Consider the following 24,634-nt stretch of genomic DNA (forward strand, 5'->3'; position numbering starts at 1 on the left):
CCTGGGGCCATAAACCACCCACGTAGTCTTTGATCCGAGCCACAAAACGTCAAAGACATTTGGACCCCTTCGATCGGTGACGAGTTGCGTGCTCCATCGGTTCCCGTGTTGTTCTGACGATCCTCCTTATTCTCATCCTCTCCGCTTGCCACTTTCCACCACCTCCTTAACCTCACCACTCCTTTTGTAACAAAGGGTCCGGAACTGTCCATGGCCCCTACTCCTTGTCCCCTTTAATCTTATCCGAGAGCGAGGCCTGTCTACTTGCCTCATCCGACTCTTTTCATCATGCGTGTCGCCGGCGGCATCGCCGTCGTCCTCAGCCTTGCGGGCGCGGTCTCCTCCACCACCCTTCACCCTCGCTCCGACGAGTCGCGCGACTTCTTCGCTCTCCATCTCGATGCCGCCACTCCTCCCTCCCACGTCGCACGTGTCCTGAACGTCCGCCACGAAGGTCGCATCGGAGAGCTTCCAGATCATCATACCTTCTCGTTACCTCGAGAGCAGAGCTCCGACTTCAATGCGTTATTGGACAACCTACATGCCAAGCGAAAGCTTCGGCGACGGTCAGGAAAGGCCATCGCATCCGTTGACCAAGATCCGTTCGATGCGATCTTGTGGTCGCATAAGCTTGAAACTCCCAGGCAACGGCTGGAGAAGCGGATGCCGCCTCCTACGAAGGATGTCGCCCCGCGGTTTGCAGGGGAGGCGGAGCTGAAGCTTCTCGAGAAACAAAGCCATATCATGTCAACCCTCGGTATAAGCGACCCGATCTTCAGAGAACAGTGGCATCTAATGAATGTCCTGCAGCCGGGACATGACTTGAATGTGACGGGCGTCTGGCTGGAAGGTATTACGGGCCACGGAGTTGCAACAGCGGTGGTGGATGATGGGTTGGACATGGACAGCAACGACTTGAAGCCCAATTACTTCGCCGAGGGCTCGTATGATTTCAATGAACACTCGCCTGCGCCGAGACCCCTCCTGCGTGACGACAAGCACGGCACCCGCTGCTGCGGCGAAATCGCAGCGGCGAAGAACGACGTCTGTGGAGTTGGTGTTGCCTATGACAGCAAGATCTCGGGAATTAGGATTCTGTCCAAACCTATTGACGACCATGACGAGGCGGAAGCTATTAATTATGAATATCAAAAGAACGACATCTATTCCTGCTCGTGGGGCCCTCCGGACGACGGCGCCACCATGGATGCACCGGGAATATTGATCAAGCGAGCGATGGTCAACGGTGTCCAGCAAGGCCGCAGTGGAAAGGGATCCATCTTTGTGTTTGCGGCCGGCAACGGAGCTATGTTTGGTGACAACTGCAATTTTGACGGGTATACCAACAGCATTTATAGTATCACGGTCGGCGCCATTGATCGACAGGGCAAGCACCCCTCCTACTCGGAGTCATGCTCAGCTCAGCTCGTGGTCGCTTACAGCAGTGGCTCCGGCGATGCCATTCACACGACCGACGTGGGTGTCGACAAGTGCTACAACTTGCACGGTGGTACCTCTGCGGCCGGTCCCCTCGGCGCAGGCTCAGTGGCTCTTGCCCTCAGCGCCCGACCCGAGTTGTCGTGGCGCGATGTTCAATACTTGATGGTCGAGACTGCGGTCCCCATTAGTGAGGCTGATGGCAGTTGGCAAAAGCTTCCGTCAGGCAGAAAATTCAGTCACGACTGGGGCTTCGGAAAGGTCGATACTTATGCCTTGGTCTCGAAAGCTCGCACATGGGAGCTCGTGAAGCCACAGGCTTGGTTCAACTCGCCCTGGCTCCGAGTGCACAAGAATATCCCCCAAGGCTCACAGGGACTGCTGAGCAAGTACACGGTGACTGCCGACCAAATCAAAGACGCCAATTTCGATCGGCTGGAGCATGTGACGGTCACGATGAATGTCAACCACACTCGCCGGGGCGATCTCAGTGTCGAGATGCGCAGCCCCGCAGGTATTGTCAGTCATCTTAGCGTTGCGCGCAGGTTTGACTCGGAGAAGGCTGGCTACGCCGACTGGACCTTCATGTCTGTTGCTCACTGGTATGTAACATTTACACTTTCCTCGAAATATACCAACTAATTCTAAACTAGGGGCGAATCGCCTGTGGGTGACTGGTCCGTGATTGTCAAGGACACCGAGGTCAATGAATTCGATGGCTTTTTCATCGACTGGAGACTTAACCTTTGGGGTGAATCTCGGGATGGATCTAAGCAGCCCCTTTACCCGTTGCCTGACGAGCACGATGATGATCACCCTTATGAGGATGCCCATGTCGCGACGACGTCTGTGGAGGCAGCGCCATCAAAGACCGCCCTTCCTGCCAAGCCAGATGACCACCATGACCGGCCCGTGAATGCGAAGCCCTCGGACGCAAAACCGACCGAGTCGGCAGATGAGAAATTCCCTGCGGAAGAGCTAGAGTCAACCAAGACCGCTCCCAGCCCTACTCCTTCCCCCAGTTCCACCTCGGACTCCTCGAAGCAGCACTTGTCTTCATACCTGCCTACTTTCGGTGCTTCGAAGCGAACCCAGGTCTGGATCTACGCATCCTTCGCCATGATCATTGTTTTCTTCATCGGCCTGGGCGTCTTCTTCCAGCTCCAGAGGCTCAAGCGTCGCCGCACGAACCCTCAGGATGACTATGAGTTCGAAATGATCGAGGACGAGGATGAGATGGACCCCATGACTGGAGGTGGTCGCACCCAGCGTCGTGGCGGTGAACTCTACAATGCATTTGCCGGGGAAAGCGACGAAGAGGTGTTTAGTGATGATAACGACGAACCGTACCGGGATCGGTTAGGCAACATCCCCGAGAAGGAGGGCGAGGAGGACAGCGGCCTCCTTTCTGAAAAGCGGTAGTCAAATGTTGATGGCATTAGTTTTGCGTTGGGTCTGATTAGTGCTACATGAGACCATATTTGATATGGGGCAGCATTGTATATTGGGAATAGAAAGCGAATCGGCTGCCTGGCGTCTGTAAATCTAGAAAGTCAAAGCATATGGTAATACAAAATTCAAAGAAATAAGCGTTTGGCAGGTAGATTTGGAGACAAGAGCTCACGTACTTGGTGAAAGGAGACTTGAAGTTCCTATCAACAGGCCCCCTCACGAATGCCGATGACGACGTTCCCGCTTCGGGGACTCCGCCTTGGGGAACGACGATCATCTCTCAGCTTCTCAGCGCCTTCTTTGCCCCACGCTTTCCCTCAACTTTGCTTCTTTTCCTAACCTCCTTCATCCACTGCAGTCGATCGGTTTATGATCAAGAACCCGCCGGGTGACTGCGGCCGACACTTTCCCCGCCATGGATCAACACGATGACTTCGACAGTGTCTCCTGGAAACACGATCCAGACAGCGATGCCTCCCGGCCTACGACCTCGGGCACAGACGTGGAGGAGGTGCATAGAGAGACCCACGACTCCAATGGCAAGCGGAGGATGAGCTCCGCCCATGAAGAGCCCCAGGCCGGCTCGCTGGCCGACGCCGTAGACCTGGCTGGCATCGGAGACGGTGTGCTAGAGTGCCAAGTCGACTCGCCTCTGAAGGAAAACGATGGCACCAAGGACGCATATATCTCATACTTGGTTACAACACATGTGAGTTCCTATCGCTTTCCTTGATCTTGCGCTGGGGATCCGAGCTACTGTTGCTGCCTACTCACATCCCATCAACGCTCTGAGGCTCTCCGGAAGCATCGCTAACACACCCACCTCCAGACCGATTTCAAGTCATTCATGAAGTCTGACTTTACCGTAAGGCGACGATACACCGATTTCCATTTTTTGTACAAGACACTCTACCGCGAATACCCAGCATGCGCCGTTCCGCCGTTGCCGGACAAGCAGAAGATGGAATATGTCACAGGAGACCGGTTCGGGTCAGACTTCACGAAGCGCCGGGCGTGGTCGCTACACCGATTTTTGAAGCGCCTGACGCTGCACCCAGTGTTGCGTCGCGCACCGCTACTTGCCATCTTCCTGGAGTCGCCTGATTGGAATGCTCACATGCGCCTGCATTCAAATCGCGGATCAACAAGTACCGGGTCGGACAATGCGAGCACGGGCATCTTCGATAATTTTACTGATTCATTTGTCAACGCCTTCACGAAGGTCCATAAGCCGGACCGTCGGTTTATCGAGGTGAAGGAGAAGTCTGATAAGCTGGATGAGGACCTGTCGCACGTGGAGAAGACCGTCGCGCGAGTCGCACGGCGAGAGTCGGACCTCGAGACGGACTACACAGAGCTGGCGACGCAGTTCCGCAAGCTTGTGCCTCTTGAGCCGGCAGTCGAGATGCCCTTGCAAATTTTCGCGGCCTCGGTGGAAGAGACTGCGCGTGGTATTCATGAGTTGGAGGATCACACTGATCAGAACTACTTGGGGTCGCTACGCGATATGGGGTCGTACATCCTGTCAGTCAAGGCTCTTCTCAAGACTCGTGAACAGAAGCAGTTGGACTTCGAAGCCCTGGTCGATTATCGCAACAAGGCTGTAGCCGAACGCGACTCTCTGGCTGCCAACCCAGCCGCCTACTACGCCTCCAACCCGCTCACATCATCTCCAGCCTCGTTTATCCGCTCCAAGATGGAAGATATGCGCGGTGTCGACCATGAGCAGTCCCGTCGTGAACGGGTCCGTAAGCTCGAGCTTCGCATTGACGAGCTGACCCGTGAAGTCGAGTCAGCCAGGACAACATCGGAGATGTTTGACGAAGAGGTCGTCCGAGAAGTTGCGGACTTTGAGCGCATCAAGGCTGTGGAGTTCCGCGATTCTCTCGGCTCCCTTGCCGAATCACACATCGCTTTCTATCAGGGCGTGCTATCCACCTGGGAGCGATTCATTGCCGAGATGGAAGGTGACTCTGAAATAGGTCTTGAGGCCGAAGAAGCTGCTCTGAGAGTGCGGTAGAACGCTCGGATAGGATTTTTGATGAGTTCAGATGATTTTGGTATAGCTTTTTATGAATATTTCCTAAGTTAGCTCTTTTTGCCTACCGTTCCATAACCACCATACCATTACATCCGTCTACATTGAGGTTATTTTGTAGTCTATTTTGAGGTTATCATATGATGATTGCTTGATTTAGATCGCGTTTGACCTGTTTGCACCGCGGACATCCCTCATCCTCGACCCTCCGACTTTCCTCGCAACCCCAAACCTCAGACATAATGCACCCAATTTCAAGAGCTGCGCTGCGGCCGTACATTTGCGCATCTTGCCGTTATGGCATTGGCGCTAGCCGGCGGCGATTCGGAACCAAACCCGATCAAACTCCCGACATTTACGACGTAGTCTGCGTTGGGGGTGGTCCGGCGGGCCTGGGACTTTTGGCTGCACTCCGTACGTCACACCAGAACTCCAACGAAGCTCATTGAGAAGTGCTCTAACATTGAAATATTATACAGGTGCTTCACCCATCACATCAAAGCTCAAGGTCGCCCTCGTCGAAAGCCAAGACCTCAACAAGGCCCAGGCATGGAACATGCCATCGGACCAATTCTCGAACCGCGTCAGCAGCCTGACCCCGTCTTCTGCCTCTTTCCTGCGCAAGATCGGCGCGTGGGAGCATCTTGATACCAACCGCGTGCAGGAGTACCAGGAGATGCAGGTGTGGGATGGCGAGACCGGATCACGAATATCGTTTGATTGGTCCATGGAGACGCCTCCGTTCGAAGATATGCGCACAGTTGCAACCATGACCGAGAATTTGAACCTTGTGCGCGCCCTGCTTGGCCGGATTGCCGCTTCGGGTGACCAGGGTCTCACACTTTTCTCGAATACTACTGTTGCTTCTATCGAGAATGGATCCGATCTTCAGGCTTCCGGCCCTGACCTCTCAGCTTGGCCAGTTCTCTCTGTCAAGCCCACGGGGCCAGGTTCAGAGACAAAGGGAATTTCTCGCATCGCGGCGAGGTTGCTGGTCGGGGCGGATGGAATCAATAGTCCTGTGCGCTCATTCGCCGATATTCCCACCCAGGGCTGGGACTACAACCGACACGGAATTGTCGCAACTCTCGCCCTTGCAGACCTCGATACGCCTCCATTCCCAGCAAACCTGCGCACAGCTTACCAGCGCTTCTTGCCCGCACTGGGCGGGCCCATTGCTCTACTCCCGCTACCGAACAACCACGCCACGTTGGTCTGGTCGACGACACCCGAGAACGCCGCGTACCTGAAATCACTTTCTCCATCCGCCTTCCTGGCCATGGTCAATGCTGCCTTCCGCCTCTCCATGACCGACTTGAAATACATGATGGGCATTGAACGCTCCGAGCAAACATCTCACGAAGACGAACTCGCCTGGCACGTACAGCATACCTCCCTCCCGTCGCAAACCCCGCCCTTGGCTACAGCCGTGCAGCAAGGCACAGTGGCATCCTTCCCTCTGCGCTTCCGCCATGCTGCGCAGTACATTTCGCCCCGGGTTGCACTCGTCGGCGACGCAGCACACGTCATCCACCCACTTGCCGGCCAAGGCCTGAACCTCGGCCTTGCAGACGTGGCTGCTCTTTCGCGAACAATCGAGTATGCCGTTTCTCACGGGATGGATATCGGTGATCTCCTTACTCTTGAGAGATACTCCTCTGAGCGTTACCTGCCCAATGCGAAGATCGGTGGTGCTTGCGATCTCTTGCATAAGATGTACACTATCCCGGGCCAGGGCCCGATTACCTGGGCGCGCAGTCTGGGTCTGGATGTTATTGATAAGTTGCCTTTCGTTAAGTCGTTCTTGATGAAGAATGCTGAGGGGCATTAGAATGGGTTGCCTTCTGTGTCTATACTGTATATCTAGTTTCCTTTTTCGAATGTCACACAACATTTACTCTCGAACCTCACGAATGCGCACTACTTTGAAGCTGTTTGACTTGGGATACCTAGAGCTCTCCGGCCATATCGACGACCGTGCCCTGTTAGCGCGCAATCATACTTCGAGAAAGCTTTATCAAAGATCCATACAAGAAAGTAATGTTATTGGGTATTTATGAATCTGTACATCCCCAGACTTTTCATGCCGAGACAGCGGCTCTTTTGAATATAACCTCATGCGTCTATGAATTTTGGAGAGGAAGGGGACATGTAATGCTAATCGTGGCCAAACAAAGGAAATAGAAAACGCCTGTATCGACTCATCTAGGCGCTGATCTTCACACCTCCCAATTGCTCCGCCAGCGTGGCTCCGGAAGCGGAGGGCTTGTTGGCAAGGCGTTGTTGGAGCTCCTCGGCCAGCTTGGGCAGCTCGACTTCGACACCCTCCTTCTCGGCGTGGCCCTCGGGGAGACCCATCTCCTTGATGCGGACCTTGCCGGCCTTCAGCTCCTCTTCGCCGAGGATAACGGCGAAGGGGACACCGCCTTGCTCGGCGGCCTTGAATTGCTGGGGAAGCTTGGGCTTCACCTTGTAGGAGAACTCAGCCTGCAGGGTATTAGTATAGTTCATGTGTAGGGATAAAAGAACTGGTATTTACCTTGATACCGGCCTGCCACAGCTTCTGGGAGACTTCCATACGCTCCTTGAGCATACCGGTGAAACCCTTGCCGCCGAAAGCCATGACATAGGCATCGACCTCGCTGCTACGGAAAGCGTCGGCTTTTTGCTCGCGCTCGAGACGGGCCTTTGTGATGGAGAAGATACGGTCGACACCGAAAGAGATACCGACGCAGGGAATCTGAGCCTTGGGCATGAACATGCCCACCAGGTTATCGTAGCGGCCACCGGCGGCAACACTGCCGACACCCAGAGTGGGGTCATTGGACCGGTCTTCGTCCTCGTTTTTCTTGTCCTTCTTGCTGGATTTTTGGATCTTCTGAGCCACCTCGCCGCCAGCCTGCACGGCGGGAGCCGAGCCCTCGGTGACGACCTCGTAGATCACACCGGTGTAGTAATCCAATCCACGCGCTAGCGACATGTCAAAGGAGGTCTTGTCCAGCACGCCGAATGCATCCAGGTATTCCATCATAAGGGCCATATCGTCCAGACCAGCCTTGGCTGAAGCGTTGGCCGTGAGGTTCTCGTCCTGCAGCAGCTTCTCAATCAGCTCGCGGCCACCCTTGTTCATGACATAACCCTCAATACGGTCCGCAACCGCACCGTCAAGGCCCTTCTCCTCAACCATTTCCTTGCGCACATCCGCCCACGGCATCTTGTCCAGCTTGTCGACAGCACTCGAGATGGGCCGGATCTTATCCTCGGGCACACCGCAGACGGCGAACACACCGTCTAGAATTTTGCGGTGGTTCATCTTGATCGTGTACCGGCCGTTCCAGCCCAGCTCCTCAAACACCTCGCTGACAATGCGCAGCACCTCGGCGTCGGGCACCATGGGGTCGAAAGCACCGGCGATATCGAAGTCGCACTGGTAGAACTCACGCATACGGCCCTTGCTGATGGCGGGCTGGTCTCGGCGGTAGACTTTGGCAATGTGGTAACGCTTGATGCTTCGCACGTCGGGGTTCATGGCGAGCCAGCGGGCAAAGGGAACGGTCAAGTCGTAGCGCAGGGAGCAAATTTCACCGCCCTGGTCCTGCAGGTCGTAGATGAGCTTGGAGTCCTCGCCATACTTGCCAGCCAGGATCTCGCGCAGCTCAAATACGGGGGTATCGAGGCCAGTACCGCCGTGGCGCTTGAAGACGTCGGCGATGGTGGTGAAGATGCGGTCTCGAAGGAGGGCGTCGGAGCCGCACCAGTCCTTGGTCCCCTTGGGGGTTTTGAGGTTGAAAGAAACCTTGTCCTTGGGCATTGTATCGACACGATCAGAGCTAGGAAGGATTGAAGAAAAGTAACGAGGGCGGGGATGGATTTGGTGGTGGGGGATGGTGGGGGCTCCGTGACAAATTTGATTCGAGGGCACACGCAGGCCTTGGGTAGGCAAATGAGTCAGACAAGGGATGGTGCGCGCGCCAACGTTGTCGGCAATTGCTCGTCGTGCAGAGCGTAAAGGAACAGGAAAGGACGGCATAAAGCAAACGCGAATGGACTGCACGAAAAGTGGTCAGGGAATTTGGAACGGGCCATCTTCCTTCTTCGGGTGAGTTTTTCCGCCGGGTTTATCCGATGTCTGTATACAGGGGCACACGATCTAGATTGGAATGATGGTATCGTTTGTTCTCGGCTTTACCTTTTCAATGCTGTACGGTCGCGGGATAGCATGGGTTACATAGATCTTCTTTTACCCGTTGCCACCAGTATTTCATGAAATACGTTTCTTTCTGACGAATGCCAACCGTTCGCTTTTAGCATGCGACAGCTTAGTTCGAGCTAAAGAACGCGTAATCATCCTCTGGAGACAGCTAAGACATCGGCGAGGTTAAAATGACAGCACGGCCACAGCCAAGACGACGTCATTCATCGCGGAACATCAGATATCAAAATGTGGAGGCATGATGTATGGCCCCGGCTGTATCCGGGTGAATAAGTTAAGTACCTGCTCCAGTAGGAAAGGGCTCGGCTCGGGAAAAGTGTCGGGTCTGCCAAGGCATCCACCGCGGTTTCCGCTTATCGTGCCCAAAACGTCGCACTCCCCGAATGGCCATCTCCGTTTATAGCTTCCATGTTGAATCGACAGTGCCACCCCCACTATGATGTACTCGGAGCGAAGGTCTACCCGACCTTGGGTAGTGTAGCATTGACATCAGTCAGCCTTGGCGCGTATCTTGTTCGTCGTCCTGGCTCATCGAGCCACCAATGAGGAGCAGTGATGCTCCATCACGGGGCGTTCAGACCCCAGGTTGGATTGGGGGATATCCAGGCGATTACTGCGGTCCGTATATAGGGTGCGCACCCCGGTACTTGCTCGAAGCAGCCTAGCGCACGCAGCCGGGCCCCGCAAGGGAGCCTATTATTGACATGCGAGGCAGGTAGGCGCACTACTGTATAAAATTCCCGGGGGCCTGTTCAGAAAGTCTCCGAGACCCTGGATCTCCGGGCCGCGCGACCAAGCACACGGATAGCAAGTAAATCTCCACGCACATGGCCTTGAGCCAGATCGTAGTGCCCGTAGACCTCTCACGGAGGTACGTTTTCATCCTCGCGAGCTCCGCGTCGAGTCCGGAATGGAGACGGCTTCCCCACGTCAGGGACGATCATTGGCCGTTCTAACACGCCATGCGAGGGGCGGACACATGGTCAGTGAGCGTAGGCGAGCAGTGGCCAATGGCCGGGCGACGGTTGGGGCCCAATGAACTCTGGACTTCCCCGTCCCCGTCACTTCGAGTCGTAAGGAGGCGCTTGTTCCATGGTCGTCGTGGGGGCTCCGCTGGGGTAGGCAGAAGCGGCAGCACCAATGGCGATGTCACCGGTTTTGTTCCCCCTCATCTCTGGCCCCGATATACCCGGCGCACAATGGTATCTGTTGAGGTCGTGCAAGCAACATCGGCGATCGGACCAGTACCTGCCTTAGAACTCCACGTGGCTCGAGCGCGGCGCGACATTCATCGGTCCTAGTGGTCGGATTGTAGTAGTCTCTCGGGCACCTGGGTCGCGGAGGGCTTTTCTGGACGTTTCCGCTGCATGGGACTGCGCGAAATAAGACGGGGCGGGTCTGATGTAGATATGTAAGAGAAGTCGGACCTCTACCATCCTCTGTCTGTTCTGCCGCCACATATCTCTCCTCATTCCTCTCTCTCTCCCGTTCCCTTCACCGAGTTCACGCTTTGCGGTTCCTGCCTTTCAGCCCGTAGTGCCGTGTGCCGTTCCCCGGACCCTCTCCGCGACTCAACGTTCCTGGAACTCTCTCCGACTTCCCCGACTTCCAACACCAACACCACACCCATCCTCTCACATCCCTCTCATGTCCACCCGTGCCCGCGATCGATAATTTCCCTTCTCGAGCCATTCTCTCCATGCAGCGTGCGATCGTCAAGGACTCTCTCCCACAATGAAGGGGCTCTTCGGCATCGGCTCGCGAGGCAATGGGGTAAGTAGCTTCCCATCCCTACGGGCATAATCCCTCCTCGTGGTGGCACAACGCTCGTGCACCCTTCCGTGGGACCATTCTGATTGCGATGGAAACTGACGATCTAACCTTGCACAGGCTTCGAGCGCCCCTTCGCCCGCCGCGCTGCCCGTCAAGAAAGACCCCCAGTTGCCTCAGATAACCCCGCTGGAGAAGAGGTTACAAGATATGGGTTCCATACGTGGCGATGGTAGCGACAAATTCTTTGGCATGGAAAACGTACGTGTTCCCGCTATCTCGGTGATTTACCCACGCTGATCACGACCTGCGCACCAGTATGGCAATACTTGCTACTGCAATTCGATTCTCCAATGTCTTTACTACTCCGTCCCCTTCCGCGAGGCCGTAATCAACTACCCGCAGCGCACTCCGCTGGAGAGTCTCGAGGCGACCCTCGCCCAGAACCTGCGATTCCCGAACCCCAACGCACACCTCGAAGTCGAGGCGCAGGCCGCCAAGCAGAAGGCACAGGCCGCTACATCACCCTCCGCACGCCAGGCCGGTGTCCCTACCAACCAACCACAGAAGCCGGAGGATAAAGACTCGCCGGAATACAAGAAGAAAGTGGCTCTCCAGACTCTTCCGATCCTGGAAACCAAGAACAATGCCAATAGTTACGGCATGTCCGAGTCTCTCTTTACTTCATTGAAGGATATCTTTGAATCTTTGGTCGGCAGTCAGTCTCGTATTGGTGTGATCCGACCACAGCAGTTCTTGGATGTACTGCGACGCGAGCATGAAATGTTCCGGACGGCCATGCACCAGGATGCGCACGAGTTTTTGAATTTACTACTGAACGAGGTAGTCTCGAATGTGGAGGCTGAGGCGACGAAGCAGAGCTTCACGGAGAAGTCACTCCCACCGACAGAAAGTGTCGATTCTTTAAGCGGCACGGTGACGCCCAGCTCGGGCTCCAAATCGCCCAACACCACGCGATGGGTGCACGAATTGTTTGAAGGGACGTTGACTTCCGAAACTAAATGCCTGACCTGTGAGAAGGTTTCCCAACGTGACGAGGTCTTTTTGGATCTGTCGGTGGATCTTGAGCAGCATTCATCGGTGACATCATGTCTCCGAAAGTTCTCAGCCGAAGAAATGCTTTGCGAGCGAAACAAGTTCCACTGCGACAACTGTGGAGGTCTTCAGGAAGCCGAGAAGCGAATGAAGATCAAACGTTTGCCGCGTGTACTGGCTTTGCATTTGAAGCGCTTCAAGTACACAGAGGACTTGCAGCGATTGCAGAAGCTGTTCCACCGCGTTGTCTACCCATATCATCTCCGCCTGTTCAATACCACAGATGACGCCGAGGACCCGGATCGACTTTACGAATTGTATGCCGTGGTTGTTCATATTGGCGGAGGACCTTATCACGGTCATTACGTTGCTATAATCAAGACTGAGGACCGCGGCTGGTTGCTTTTTGATGACGAGCTGGTGGAACCGGTGGATAAGAATTACGTGCGCAACTTCTTTGGAGATCGACCTGGCCTGGCCTGTGCATACGTCCTGTTCTATCAGGAGACTACTCTCGAAGCTGTGCTCCGGGAGCAAGCTCAGGAGGACCAGGCCTCCTCTACCGCTCCAGCCGAGAACGGAGAGGCAGGAAAGATTAACGGATATCCCTTGTCACCCGGACTGTCCCATATTCACAGTGCGTCTCAGGTGCCTTCAGATGATACGAATCATATGAACGGCATCCAACGAGTACCCACGGCGCCTCAAATGTCCACGCACCACGAAGCACCAGAGTTGTTTTCGTCTCCACAGCCCATTCAATCACCCCAGCCACCACTCCCTCCGATCCCCGATGAGCAGCCACCTTCTCTCAGTCCGAAGAAGAGCGACGTTCAGTCGCGAAAAGAAAGGGCAAAAGAGGAGAAGGAGCGCAAAGCGTTGGAGAAGGAAAGAGAAAAGGCAGAGAAAGAACGGGAACGGACAGAAAAACAACGTCGCAGAGAGGCCGACCTGCAACAGGCTAGACAACTGATGAACGAGCGACGTGAAGCAGAGGATATACGGAGGGCCATTGAAGCCAGCAAGGCAGACACAGCTAAGAACGATGGCTCTGAGCTTGGCCCCGAGAACGGGTCACCGAGGAAGCTCAGCTTCTTGAGACGAGGAAGCCGCAGTTTGAGTCAACGGCTGAGCAAGGACAAGGAGCCTCGTGTATCAACCTCGGATCTGCCACCGGTCCCGACCCCCGTGCCTGAAGCACCACACCAAGAAGGGCTCGAACCCCCTAAGCCCCCGGTTCCTCCGAAGGATAATCCCTCCCTGTCAAACCCCAAAATGGCCTCGCGGAACAGCCCACCTGCCGCCAAGGACAACAAGTCCGAGAAAGCCGGACGTTGGAGGTCACTGAGCCTCAAGAAGTCCTAGATGCCTCGCATGTATTCCAGGAAGAATTGCCTTTTCTTGCATTTGCCCAGCTCCCGCTGGGTTTCACGGAGATACCCCCACATTCATGCACATACAAGCGCCATTTGCTTCTGCACATAGCTTCCGTGGATGTATCATCATTTTTCATTTTTCTTATGGTATGCGCCATCGTTCTTCCATTCTCTCCTGTGGATGCCTCAACCCGAGGTATTTCCAGGTGTGTCTTCCTAGACTCTTGGATCTTTGGTCATGGCTATATCTTGCTTTCCATGCTTTACCATAGCTACCGGTTCCTACTTTTTGTAACATGTACGTCGGCATGATACCTACGATGGTGGGTGGCCGGTGCCAAAACGGTGTTTGGTCTTTGCAATTCTGGCGATGAATGGGATTTGGAAGATGGAGTTTTCACTGCTTTTGAGCGAATATGGATTGTTTCCTTGCCTGTTTCTATCTTAACATTCTCTATCTCAATATGGCTGAAGAGTAACTCACGGTGTTCAACCTTTGCTGTAATTCGCATTATCAGGACCAATGACCCTAATCCTATGAAGGGAAACAGGAACAGGGCTGGGATTCAAACGAGATGGAAGTGTATATGCCAATATGCACTTGAAGTCGCGGTTTCACGGACAGCACGTCGCCTTTTTGAAGGGAATGTGTTTTATATAGCTTAGAGACGAACATATTCCAAGGTTGGCTATATATTGAGCCCACGAGGTGGACATTAGACTGGAACCTATCTAATTTTGTTCAGTATCCTTGAGCTTTTGCCCGGAGAGATCTAGATTCTACTAGTTTTCTGTTTCTCTGCTGTACCTTTCTGATCGAGGTGACTTTATGTATATATATAGAGGCTGAGAGACCTCGAAAATTCACACCTGAGGAATACTTTTCTGCTTGATGTTAATAAGTTCTAGCTAAAGAGCTATTCTCTGCTATCGCGTTCGTTAGCATCAAAGCTAGCTCGGATGAATAACGTTGCTCCCCACTCGAAGGACGAGCTTGAGTTTCCTCTGATGTGAGATATATGATTGCATCTGTGTCTAGTCCTTTTCTCTATCACACTACACTTGAAGGCCGATGTACATTGAGCATCCCAATATTTTGTCCGAGTACATTACCGTGAGTTTTGCTTCCATCCATATATTCTTTTCCATGATCATACCTTACTAGAAACAACCGAACAATGGAATTTGAGGTGCTTAGGTTCTGACTCCAGGTTCTAGACCTTGGAACTGGAACCGGACCATTTCAAGGTCTAGTTTCAGCTTCTACGTATTCAACTACTCGATCGATTGAGCCAACATCATCCCGAACCAAATTCAGTGCATTTTTCATTACATAAAGGGTCACATTCTCGTATTAACCTTGGGGCATGGGAAACCTAGTAGTAAAAAGCCACACTCAAAGAAACTAGAAGTGGCATCGAAGAAAGGTTCTTCAATAGATCTGGCTCTCACCAGCGAGTCCTTGCGCCATCTACCAGATCTCAATGCCATCCAGGAGAAGCGATGGAGCTAGGTCCCTGTGGCTTCGGTGTGGTACTAGTTTCCCACCGTTTTGGACTAGGTTCCTGTGGGTGTGCACTGGGGTTTGCTGGCTGTGCACTAGGGTTTGCTGGCTGTGCACTGGGGTTTGCTGGCTGTGCACAATCATTCTGCTGAATAGCTCGAATGCAGACCTTCTGGCCAAGCTGCATGTTGTCGCAGTAAGGGTGGATCATAGGGTTCATTTTGAGAAAGGTGGCCAAATCAAGCCCTGGGTGCATATTGACAACGTCGTTGCAGGTCTCTGGAGGAGTTTGGAGTTGAGGTGTATACCAAGCAACACCTATGCATGGTTAGAAAATCCTTTTCAGGGATGATAGACTCGCAGTCCAAAGGTCACTTACAGTCGTCCGCATGTTGAGCTTCGGGCTCACCCGTCGGCATTGAGGGGCTCGCGTTCACGGTGGCCGAGACGACGAAGCCCAACGCCACAAGAAAAATTCGAGGAATTGTGACCATCATGTTCAGTGGAAATTAAATGGTTTGAAGTGTGAACAGCAAAAGGCAATAGAGTCTCAGTAGTGGGTTACTTGTGCTGTAATGTATCTACTTTCTTGGGTCAGAACGTATAATTTATAAGCGGGCCAGAGCATACCGTGCCATTGTGGCATTCCATTGCATTGTCGATAGCACCAGGCGAGAGCACATGCTATGATAAATGACTTTATAAATCATGTCTCGAGGTCGGCTAGTGGGACAAATTATTCCGGGGCCATTGCTCAAAGCCACCTATATAGTTCCGAAGCATACAAATCCAAGTTCGATATCCAAGAGCCCACATTGAGGATGCCCTTTATGTTGTTTAAAAAGATAAGAGGGATTTCCGGTGGGGGTAAAAATGTGACTAGCTATATTAGGTTCAAGGAATGATGTGCGGAAAATATAGGCTTTTCACTCAAAGGACAGGCTCGATGGACGCTTGCGATGGCTGGGTATGGTACGATGGAAGAATGTGAGCTCGTAATTTAAAGTTATGGCTGAGAAGTTGCCATGGAAAAGTTAGGCGAAGAATGATCGAAGTAACTATATGCTTCTTTCTAATCAGACCTATTCGCATACTTACATAGGTGCTTGGGAAACTGAATATTTGTGCCTCCGCCCACCCACATAGCTTCTGCTAGTGGGTGCGCTTCACCTCAACATTAAATTTCTAGCCCAACGTAACTTTTGCAACTATTTCCTTCTATATTGACCATTTAACTAAAGAAAATTCATATACTGCTATTGAAAAGTACCAAGCAACGAAAAAATACTAAAATAGCAGCGCTAGCGCGTGAGTTCGATGTTCCACCATCGCGCCTACAGGCGCGCTTATAGGGTCGACCAGCTCGATCCGGTCACACTATTACCATTAAGCAACTTTAAGGCGCTAATATAGGTGATTGGATACTATTCAGTTCCGAAATACGTGATTCAAACAGGAATAGTACTAGGATTCAAACAAGTTAGAAGTGTATTTACCAATATACACTTAAAGTCGCGGTTTCACGGAAACCACGTCGCCTTTTTCAAGGGAATCCATATGTTATAGAACCTAGAGAGGAACATTTATTCCAAGGTTGAGTCCTTGAGATGGACATAAGACCGGAATCCATCTAATGAAGCAACTCCGAGGTCTTTTGTTCAGCATACTTGAGCTTTTGCCTGGAGAGATCTAGATTCAACTAGCTGTCGTTTCTCTGCTGTACCTTTCTGATTGAAGTGAATTTGGGTATATACATGGGGGCCGAGAGACCTCTAAAATTCAAAACGTAAAAGCATAGGCCGAGCCTCAGCACGCCCAGCTTATACACATACAACTAGCAAGTAATGCTGCATCTGTCCACCAGACCCGCCATTTAAATTATCTCGGATTAATAGTCTGTCCTATCAATCCCACGCTTCCCCTTATTCTGGTAGGTTTTTGCTCATGTACTTCGTACCACATGTCTTGTGGTGGGAAATAGACAGGCTATGCGTAGCTTGTCTTCGCTCAAATGCTGAAAAAAACTGCTTTGCGCGAGTGACGGTGTCCAGGGGCGGAGAGCAGAACCGTTTCCTTAGGCGTATGTGTCGACTCGGCAGGAACTGAGGGGTTTCGAGAAATCAACCGAGGACAAGCTCGTAGACGATTACGATTGTGTTGATGATGATCAGGGGTACTGTGGTAGATTGCGCATTAGCTGGAGTGCTTGAGGCTGAAGCACATTCATCTCTCCTTCGACTTCCAAAGCACATCAAGCTTTCCCTGGGTATTGTGTACACCGAAAAAACAGATAGTGCGGCGATGAATAAACGGGGAAGATAGAACTTACTCCGCATGACTGTCCGCACACTCGCAATCAAGTTGATGGTCTTCGCTTTCACGCTGGTGCTATCGTACGTCGCGCCGAAGCCCGGCTCAGCTTGCGTGCGACCCCATCCGACTAGAGAATTTGAACCACATTAGATTTTATCGGAGAAAGCCCGCGCGGTAGGGGAACATGCGATTGGAGGTAGGAGCGGAGGGACGTACTGCGAGCGAGGAAGCGGTCCTCGGACAGGACAGCGATGGCGTTGATGATGAGGATGATGACTGGAGCAGATGTTAGCTTCAATCAAGAAGAGCAATCACGAGGAACAAACCCAAGAAAAGGTTTCCAAGGCCGAAGAACAACATCGTTGTGCGTCGAGGGGGTGGTTGGAGGGAGGAGCGTTGATAAGGTGAGGTTCGGAAGCGCCAGATCTCCGGATCAACAATAACTTCCTCCACCATGAGACATGGTCAGTCCACACCACGCAAACTCCATGCGCATCGCTAATTTCTACAGTATTCACCTTTCTTGCCATTCTCCTTCCGACCTTGATCTTCCTCCATCTTCTCGTCGCGCCATACACCAAAGTCGAGGAGTCCTTCCACGTCCAGGCCACCCACGACATACTCGTCCACGGATTCCCCGCCGACACCCCGGATCTCGACCACTCCAATTATGACCACTTCGCTTTTCCCGGAGCTGTGCCTCGGACCGCTATTGGAGCTGTCATCCTTGCTAAGCTGTCGCGACCCGTCATTGCGTTGAGCAACGCGATCAATCCGCCGGGCATAGCTGGCGGTAGCCTCTACTCTAATGGCACCGATCATTTGAACTTGTCTGAAGCTGAAGCACCCTCTGGTATTGCAGTGGCACTGGCAAAGTTCTCAAATTATCTTCCAACGTTGAGCAACGGAGCTGATCGGCAGATCCTCGGTAGGGACGGACATAGTCTTCTCTGACGAACGAAGCTAACATCTCTAGCTCGAGCTATTTTGGGCCTATACAATGCATTCGCACTGCTTGTATACGCGCGCGGGGTGCGGCGCAGCTTTGGCGTGGTTGTAGCAACATGGTACTTGGCCTTTCAAGGCAGCCAATTCCACCTCATCTACTATGCATCGCGGCCACTATCCAATATGTTTGCCTTTGGGCTGACAACACTAGCGATGCGCTACCTTCTTCCAGATTCTATGATCCGCATAGGTCGGTCCGGTGACTGCCGTCTGTCACTGCTGCTGCTCACCATGGCAGGCGTGATATTCCGCTCGGAGCTAGCTGTGCTAGTCGCTACACAGACGCTATTCTTGCTTATCACTCGCCAGGCCAGATTCTTCCAAGATGCTGTCTATGCTGGTCTTCTTGGTCTTGTTGTGGGTCTCTTCGCTACCGTCTTTACCGATTCATTGTTCTGGGACCGTCTACTCTGGCCAGAGCTGGATGCGTTCTTGTTCAATGTCGTCTCGGGTCAGTCATCTGAATGGGGAATCGATCCCTGGTATTTCTACTTCTTGAATGCCCTTCCTCGCCTTCTCCTCAACCCTCTGACTTATCTCATTGCCCTTCCTGTTGCGCTGCGCCAACCCGCAACTCGACAGCCGGCGATCCCACTGCTTGTGCCATCTCTAGCTTTTGTCGCCTTGTACAGCGTCATACCACACAAAGAATGGCGCTTCATTATCTATGTCATTCCCTCTCTCACCACTGCAGCTTCGCTAGGTGCTGGATACCTCTGGACCCATCGTTCGCGCTCTCTCTTTGCGCGAATTGCCTCTCATTTCTTGGTCCTTTCCACGCTTGCATCCTTCCTCCTATCGAATCTCGTGCTTCTCCCTGCCTCAGCCGCCAACTACCCAGGCGCGCATGCTCTAAACTTGTTGCATCGCCATCACAATCAGGCGGCAGCTGGGGCTGATTCGCAGCCGAATGGCGCCTCCGTCTATCTGGGCAACCTAGCGTGCCAAACAGGCGTCACACGGTTCTTGCAACAGCCTGCGACATTGGGCTGGCACTATGATAAGACCGAAGATGAAGCTACCAAGTCCCTGGGCACCTTCTGGGACAAGTTCGACTATATTCTTGTTGAAGCGTCTGCGGACCCTGAGTATAAGGATAGCGATGAGACTCAATTGCGAGATGCTCTCCCCGATTCTATATGGGAAACGGCGGAGACCGTCAATGGCTTCGCTGGCATTTCTATCCTGAGACCTGGATCCCCAGCAGACGGAGCTGCTGAGCGCAAGCTCCTGTCTATGGTCGGGGGTCATCGTGCAGTGAACTTGTACGAGCAACTTCGCGACTCGGTTCGCAAAGTCGTTTTGCGAGGCTGGTGGGTTGAGCTGAAGATGCGGCCGAAGCTAAAGGTACTGAAGAGGGTTCGAGGGAATTAAAGCGGTTCCAAGGTCGTAGATAGACTACACCGTGCAGACAGTAAATTGGAGTTCATTTCATATTCATTGATTCTGTAATATAAGGACCTGTGATTTACTACATCCAGTTAGTTTTGCCGTTTCCGGCCTAGCGCCCCAATACACCGTCTTGTCACTTCTCCCTTGCCTCGACATGAAAGACCCTAGGCCCCCTTGGCCCCCGACAAGCTCCTGCCAAGAAATCACTGGGCATCTGATCTTAAGTACCGAGATTTTTTCATATCGCAGCCAGATTTGTTTCTCTTGGTAAGCCCCCTCAACCAGTTTGTATGTGCATTTTTTAACAAGATCCCAAGGAACACTGGCAAGAAGACTCGCCGCTATCCATTGATGCCCAACGAGAACAAATATTCGCTAAATGGGTGGCACTCGGAGTCCGTGATCGCGAGGTTCTTGGAAATACGCCCCCGGGCCCCGGTTACTCCGTCAGGAAAACTGACCTATCCGAATAGCCATATGAGCAACAGCAGGCCAGACTCAGGGATCTTCCGACACGTAGTAAAGAGCTATTGAACCGTATTCGCCTACCGGCTGGGCGCAGACCGACCACTGATCTTGAACCTTATTGGCTTCGCACCTGCTATGAGCCTGAATCTGAGGAAGCTTGGACTAAGATTCAAAGTGAAGTTGAATTGCACTTCGGTACCCCACCCCCAATTTACAATGACCCGACCTTGTATAACTTCGGCGACAACTGGGAGAAGATTTTTCTTCGTACCCCACAATTACTCCGTAATACTTGCTTGGCCGAAGAACACGAAGAGTATGTTGCTGAGGCCTTGCAAGAAGGAATTGAGGCAGAGAACTTCGATGAAGAGCAAGGCTATGATTCGGAGGACGCAATGCCGTGAATGACCTTCTACTCAGAATACCTTTGGCGGTTATCTGCCGGGCGTATCTACATCGCCGACGCAAAGACTCTGGCCTCCAAAGGCCGCAACGCTGGGAAGATCCTCGTGGTATGGTACGACGAATGTGGTCGAGGAATCCGTTGCTATCGCCAGAAACTCGACGAGGCAGTTGAAGAGACTGGCTGTTTCAGTTATCTCCTCAAAGACCATGCATGCTGGGAGAATGCGGAGATCTGTGAATCCTACGAAGAGGGTGCACCCTTGGGACCCCCATACGGCGAAAAGAAGGACGAAACCTCCGAGTAGCCAATTTCCTATTGATAGACCCGCCCCAATAAAATTTTGGAACTATTTTAGCTTCAAATATGCGATTCAATTAATCCAGTATCTGGCCGAACATTTCTGTGGCACTGGATGCCAGAGCGGCTGTGATCCTGTCGAGTAAGTGATCAATCTGAATAAGTAACTGCCAGATCAGCAACTGATGCAATTCCCTCTCCCAACTATAGTGAACCATCGTGTACGAGCTCTAGCAATAGCAGCTCGCTTGAAAGGGTGGTTGCCTACTACGAACTTCTTCAATTTAGTCGGCCATGCGACACATTGGAGCCGGAGAGTATCCCTGCTAGGGCTCTTACTCACATTAACCTAGCATTTGTCCAATTTGGAGACGATTGGCAAATGGTTGATGAATACGGCGATATTGTAGCCCGAGTCACCCGTCTCAAAACCACCTATGCTGGCTTGCTAGTAAACGTTGCCATCGGTGGCTGGAACTTCAATGATCCACCGTCAGCAACATATTTCTCGACAATGGCAGGTTCATATGAGAATCGGCAAACATTCATTGACTCTCTCATCCTGTACTTGCAAAAGTATGGATTAGACGGTGTTGAAATAGGTGAGCTTCCCATATTAATTCCTTCTCCCTGGATATTGAGTGATTTTAACAAAGAATATCTTCTTCAGATTGGGAATATCCAGCAGCAACAGATCGTGGTGGTAATGCCGATGATATAGACAATTTTGTCGTATTGCTCGCTGAAATGAGAGAAGCCTTCGATGCTGTGAATCCCGGCTGGGAAACCACCTGCACTCTCCCATGAAGCTACTGGTATATACAAAACTTCGATCTTGAGTCTATGCAAAAGTATGTCTCGTTCTTCAACATGATGAGCTACGATCTACACGGCATGTGGGACCAAGGAAATAAGTATACCGGCTCTTACCTGCGCGGCCATACCAACCTTACGGAGATCGATATAGGAATGGATTTGCTGTGGCGTAATAACATCGACCCCCAAGAAAGTGGTTATAGGTATGGGTGTCTATGGTCGAAGCTTCACGATAAGTGATAGCGAGTGCCACATAGCAGACTGCGAGTTCTCTGCGGTGGGAGGTGCTGGTCCCTGCTCACAGGCTGCGAGCATCCTTTATTATTCAGGTGAGTTCGAGTTTCCTCGCTCCTTTGATCTCAACATAGATTTGAAGTGTTCAACTGCTAATTCTCATAACACGATTCAGAGATTGAATCGAGTAATAGTTCCAGTGACGTTCAAACATACTATGACCCTGTTTCGACAGTCAAATATAATGTTTACAACGGGAATCAGTGGATCTCCTACGACGATGCGCAGTCGTGGCAGGATAAGATGCGATACCTGACAGGGAAGTGCATCTCTGGAGTAATGATCTGGGCACTTGACCAGGATGATGGAATGCACAGAGTTCTTGCTGCACTCCTCGGTGAGGATGCGCTAGCTGGCTCGCTTATGGAAGGAGGTGACCTGTCGACCAAACAGAAGGGAGAATTGACGGATCAACTAGCCGCATATACTGGTCAAACCCGTTATGTCTCTGAATTCTGCACAGATGGCACCTCTCATCAAAATGACGCAGATTATGTGTGCGCCACTGGTTTCTCTTCGGTCGCGACTGCACATGCACCCCAGCAGAAACTCGGATATTGGATTGGTGACGTCTGTGACACTGGCAAGTATCGTCATATCTGTTGTCCGACAGACGCTATGCCAAAGAACTGTGAATGGACCGGCGCCCCAGTTCGCAGTGAAGTTGGATGCAGCAGCAAGTGTGGAAGCGACCAGTTTCAGCTCAATGTTGATTTATATGTTGACGCTTCCCGTGAGGAGCCATGTTATCAAGGAGACCGCGCGTTGTGTTGCGATGGTGCCCAGGCTATCAATCAATGCACGTGGACTTCATGTCAAAAGCTTGCCTCTACCCAGGACAAACCGAGCTGCCCGGGTGGGAGCACTTATATGACCACCCGGTCACGCCGAAGACGATGGTGAGATTATTGGCCAATTTGAAGGATGGGATATCAAAAGTATGTTTATCTACGTCGATCCATTTCTTCATCGACGAGTAATCCCAGTGTGTCTATATAGGTTTCATAAGATATAAAGGAATAACTTTTAGGGATCAAGGACATCTTACAATGAAGTGTTGCTCAATAGCCAGCGTGCCCCACGGAGGTCCAGTCATATCATCCTCCATAGTGAAGAGAAGCGGGCGGAACGCGTGCAAAGAGGAGATGTAGGAGATGCGAGTGCGAGGCTGGACTCAATTAGGACGAGGCTTTCCCACTCGGGTTGCCGCTGGGTTGGTGTTGGCGCTAGCGTCTTTGCCTCTGAGACGGTGACTCACAGTTCAATGCTTCGATGGAAACGTAAAAGAATACAATCAAACCATAATTTCTTTGCAAGTCAAGCTGCGTCTCAATGAAAATTGACACGCAGAAGATGCAGATCCCCGAGGATCTACAGCCCCGAGCGTTGCTGGTCCACCCGGCTGCGCTCGCCAAGCATCTGCAAACCATCTTGCTGAGCGACCCTTCGCAGGAAAATCTCAGCTCTATCAATTCACATATTCTTCATCAGGTCCACACGGAAGCGGTCTCTTCTTTCGTCTACCAAGTTTGGCTATTCATCGCCTGTCAACATTCGCCCCATATTCTCTTCGGCGCACTCCGCGACCAGAAATCGGCTGGAGTCCGCCTAGCAGGTACCAAGGTTCTACGACACATCTTCTATAAACCATCATGGAAAACGTGCGGATGGGACCCCCTTGGTGGTGCGCAGGGAATCAAGGCTCTTCTTGAGGGACTTCCACTGGCTGAAGTGCGGTGGTTCGTCAAGGTTATGTCCCCAGGCTCAGACAAGGAATTGTTTGCGACATGTATCGATGACCTCGTGGCCCTTATCGACTCATCTGACACTTGGAACACAAGATCCTTGTCAACATATGTGGCTCCTTTGTATGCACGCTGTACTTCAAAGAGAGTGACCGAGGTTTTGAGATCAGGGATTCTAAGTTCCCGGTCCTTCTATCGTGATCTCGGTCGATGCCATCCGCATCTCTTACGACAGATCGCGATAGGCACGGTGGAGGTACCACCGAAGGTGCGGCACCATATCCTGGACACTTATGCAAACGTGTTACTGCAATCGAATGAAACGTATGTTCCAATCCATGCCACAGATATTCAGCTAGATATCTCTCCAGGCCTAAAATTTGGCCTGGACCTGTTATCGCACATCAGAGCCAACGAGCCTGACCGAAGGACAAAGACGACCCTAATCCGACGATGGACCGAGCTGATTGTGAGCCTGGCGATTCGCCGCAACCTGCCATTTGATTCCATCCTACGCATCATTAGCTCCAGCTTGGAAATGTGTCGAGTTGCAGATTCTTCGAAGTGGTTGTTCCAGTACCTCCCAGTAGAGGTCATTCGATGCTGGTCGCTGGCACGGTTTGGCCCCTCTGGAGATCAAGGGCCATTCCATCCAACTATGAAGAAGGCCCGAGCATCATCTCCTTCCCGACCCAGGGCTGTGAATCAAGCTGCATTAGAACGTTGTCTAATAGATCAGGTGGTACAAACCAGAGACAAGCGGTTCTCGGTGCAGCCGAAGCATCCAGAATTTACCCGTCAGTTATGCCAACTGCTCTCATATGTGCACATTGACGGAAAGCTCGAGTTTCTCCAACTTCTTTGCAGGCATGCACCCACTCTGAACTTTGATCTCACTGTGTGGCCTCCGTCGGAAGAAGAAAGAACGCTCACCCCGATTTTGGAGTATGATCTTTTGCGCGTGTTGCCCGTGTCTAGCTCTAAGGCCCTCTTCCAACGATTACTCCAGATGCATCAATGCGACACATATTTACCCAGTGATTTAGTGG

The 24,634-nt window shown here is 52.2% G+C and overlaps 11 protein-coding genes across 11 annotated transcripts; 8 read left to right on the plus strand and 3 right to left on the minus strand.

The window, feature by feature from the left end:
• Window positions 1-288: 288 nt before the first annotated feature.
• Window positions 289-2,859, plus strand: kexB (kexin kexB; the record flags this gene model as incomplete). The annotated part of the gene is made up of 2 exons (XM_058456539.1): window positions 289-2,039; window positions 2,091-2,859. 2 exons carry the CDS (start codon window positions 289-291, stop codon window positions 2,857-2,859), a joined length of 2,520 nt encoding a protein of 839 aa, XP_058303438.1.
• A 445-nt stretch (window positions 2,860-3,304) lies between these two features.
• Window positions 3,305-4,909, plus strand: N7498_009484 (sorting nexin-4; the record flags this gene model as incomplete). The annotated part of the gene is made up of 2 exons (XM_058456540.1): window positions 3,305-3,598; window positions 3,719-4,909. 2 exons carry the CDS (start codon window positions 3,305-3,307, stop codon window positions 4,907-4,909), a joined length of 1,485 nt encoding a protein of 494 aa, XP_058303439.1.
• A 260-nt stretch (window positions 4,910-5,169) lies between these two features.
• N7498_009485 (putative ubiquinone biosynthesis monooxgenase (Coq6)) lies at window positions 5,170-6,758 on the plus strand (the record flags this gene model as incomplete). The annotated part of the gene is made up of 2 exons (XM_058456541.1): window positions 5,170-5,341; window positions 5,407-6,758. The coding sequence occupies 2 exons, from the start codon at window positions 5,170-5,172 to the stop codon at window positions 6,756-6,758; spliced, it is 1,524 nt and encodes a 507-aa protein (XP_058303440.1).
• Window positions 6,759-6,968: 210 nt separating this feature from the next.
• Window positions 6,969-8,957, minus strand: N7498_009486 (histidine--tRNA ligase; the record flags this gene model as incomplete). The annotated part of the gene is made up of 2 exons (XM_058456542.1): window positions 6,969-7,414; window positions 7,467-8,957. The coding sequence occupies 2 exons, from the start codon at window positions 8,955-8,957 to the stop codon at window positions 7,133-7,135; spliced, it is 1,773 nt and encodes a 590-aa protein (XP_058303441.1). The 3' UTR covers window positions 6,969-7,132.
• Window positions 8,958-10,812: 1,855 nt separating this feature from the next.
• On the plus strand, window positions 10,813-13,331 carry creB (uncharacterized protein; the record flags this gene model as incomplete). The annotated part of the gene is made up of 3 exons (XM_058456543.1): window positions 10,813-10,913; window positions 11,031-11,171; window positions 11,229-13,331. Exons 1-3 carry the CDS (start codon window positions 10,875-10,877, stop codon window positions 13,329-13,331), a joined length of 2,283 nt encoding a protein of 760 aa, XP_058303442.1. The 5' UTR covers window positions 10,813-10,874.
• Window positions 13,332-14,823: 1,492 nt separating this feature from the next.
• Window positions 14,824-15,343, minus strand: N7498_009488 (uncharacterized protein; the record flags this gene model as incomplete). Its single annotated transcript, XM_058456544.1, has 2 exons — window positions 14,824-15,164; window positions 15,226-15,343. 2 exons carry the CDS (start codon window positions 15,341-15,343, stop codon window positions 14,824-14,826), a joined length of 459 nt encoding a protein of 152 aa, XP_058303443.1.
• Window positions 15,344-16,966: 1,623 nt separating this feature from the next.
• Window positions 16,967-17,519, minus strand: N7498_009489 (YOS1 family protein; the record flags this gene model as incomplete). Its single annotated transcript, XM_058456545.1, has 4 exons — window positions 16,967-17,022; window positions 17,176-17,286; window positions 17,376-17,435; window positions 17,486-17,519. The coding sequence occupies 4 exons, from the start codon at window positions 17,517-17,519 to the stop codon at window positions 16,967-16,969; spliced, it is 261 nt and encodes an 86-aa protein (XP_058303444.1).
• A 94-nt stretch (window positions 17,520-17,613) lies between these two features.
• N7498_009490 (dolichyl-P-Man:Man(7)GlcNAc(2)-PP-dolichol alpha-1,6-mannosyltransferase) lies at window positions 17,614-19,541 on the plus strand (the record flags this gene model as incomplete). Its single annotated transcript, XM_058456546.1, has 3 exons — window positions 17,614-17,623; window positions 17,671-18,087; window positions 18,136-19,541. The coding sequence occupies 3 exons, from the start codon at window positions 17,614-17,616 to the stop codon at window positions 19,539-19,541; spliced, it is 1,833 nt and encodes a 610-aa protein (XP_058303445.1).
• Window positions 19,542-20,431: 890 nt separating this feature from the next.
• On the plus strand, window positions 20,432-20,737 carry N7498_009491 (uncharacterized protein; the record flags this gene model as incomplete). Its single annotated transcript, XM_058456547.1, has 1 exon — window positions 20,432-20,737. One exon carries the CDS (start codon window positions 20,432-20,434, stop codon window positions 20,735-20,737), a length of 306 nt encoding a protein of 101 aa, XP_058303446.1.
• Window positions 20,738-21,244: 507 nt separating this feature from the next.
• N7498_009492 (uncharacterized protein) lies at window positions 21,245-21,537 on the plus strand (the record flags this gene model as incomplete). The annotated part of the gene is made up of 2 exons (XM_058456548.1): window positions 21,245-21,332; window positions 21,401-21,537. 2 exons carry the CDS (start codon window positions 21,245-21,247, stop codon window positions 21,535-21,537), a joined length of 225 nt encoding a protein of 74 aa, XP_058303447.1.
• A 63-nt stretch (window positions 21,538-21,600) lies between these two features.
• N7498_009493 (glycoside hydrolase family 18 protein) lies at window positions 21,601-22,743 on the plus strand (the record flags this gene model as incomplete). Its single annotated transcript, XM_058456549.1, has 2 exons — window positions 21,601-21,749; window positions 21,975-22,743. 2 exons carry the CDS (start codon window positions 21,601-21,603, stop codon window positions 22,741-22,743), a joined length of 918 nt encoding a protein of 305 aa, XP_058303448.1.
• Window positions 22,744-24,634: the final 1,891 nt, after the last annotated feature.

This window comes from Penicillium cinerascens (genome assembly GCF_028974065.1).
Source record: "Penicillium cinerascens strain IBT 15544 chromosome Unknown scaffold_4_segment0_segment1, whole genome shotgun sequence".
Lineage (NCBI taxonomy): Eukaryota > Fungi > Ascomycota > Eurotiomycetes > Eurotiales > Aspergillaceae > Penicillium > Penicillium cinerascens.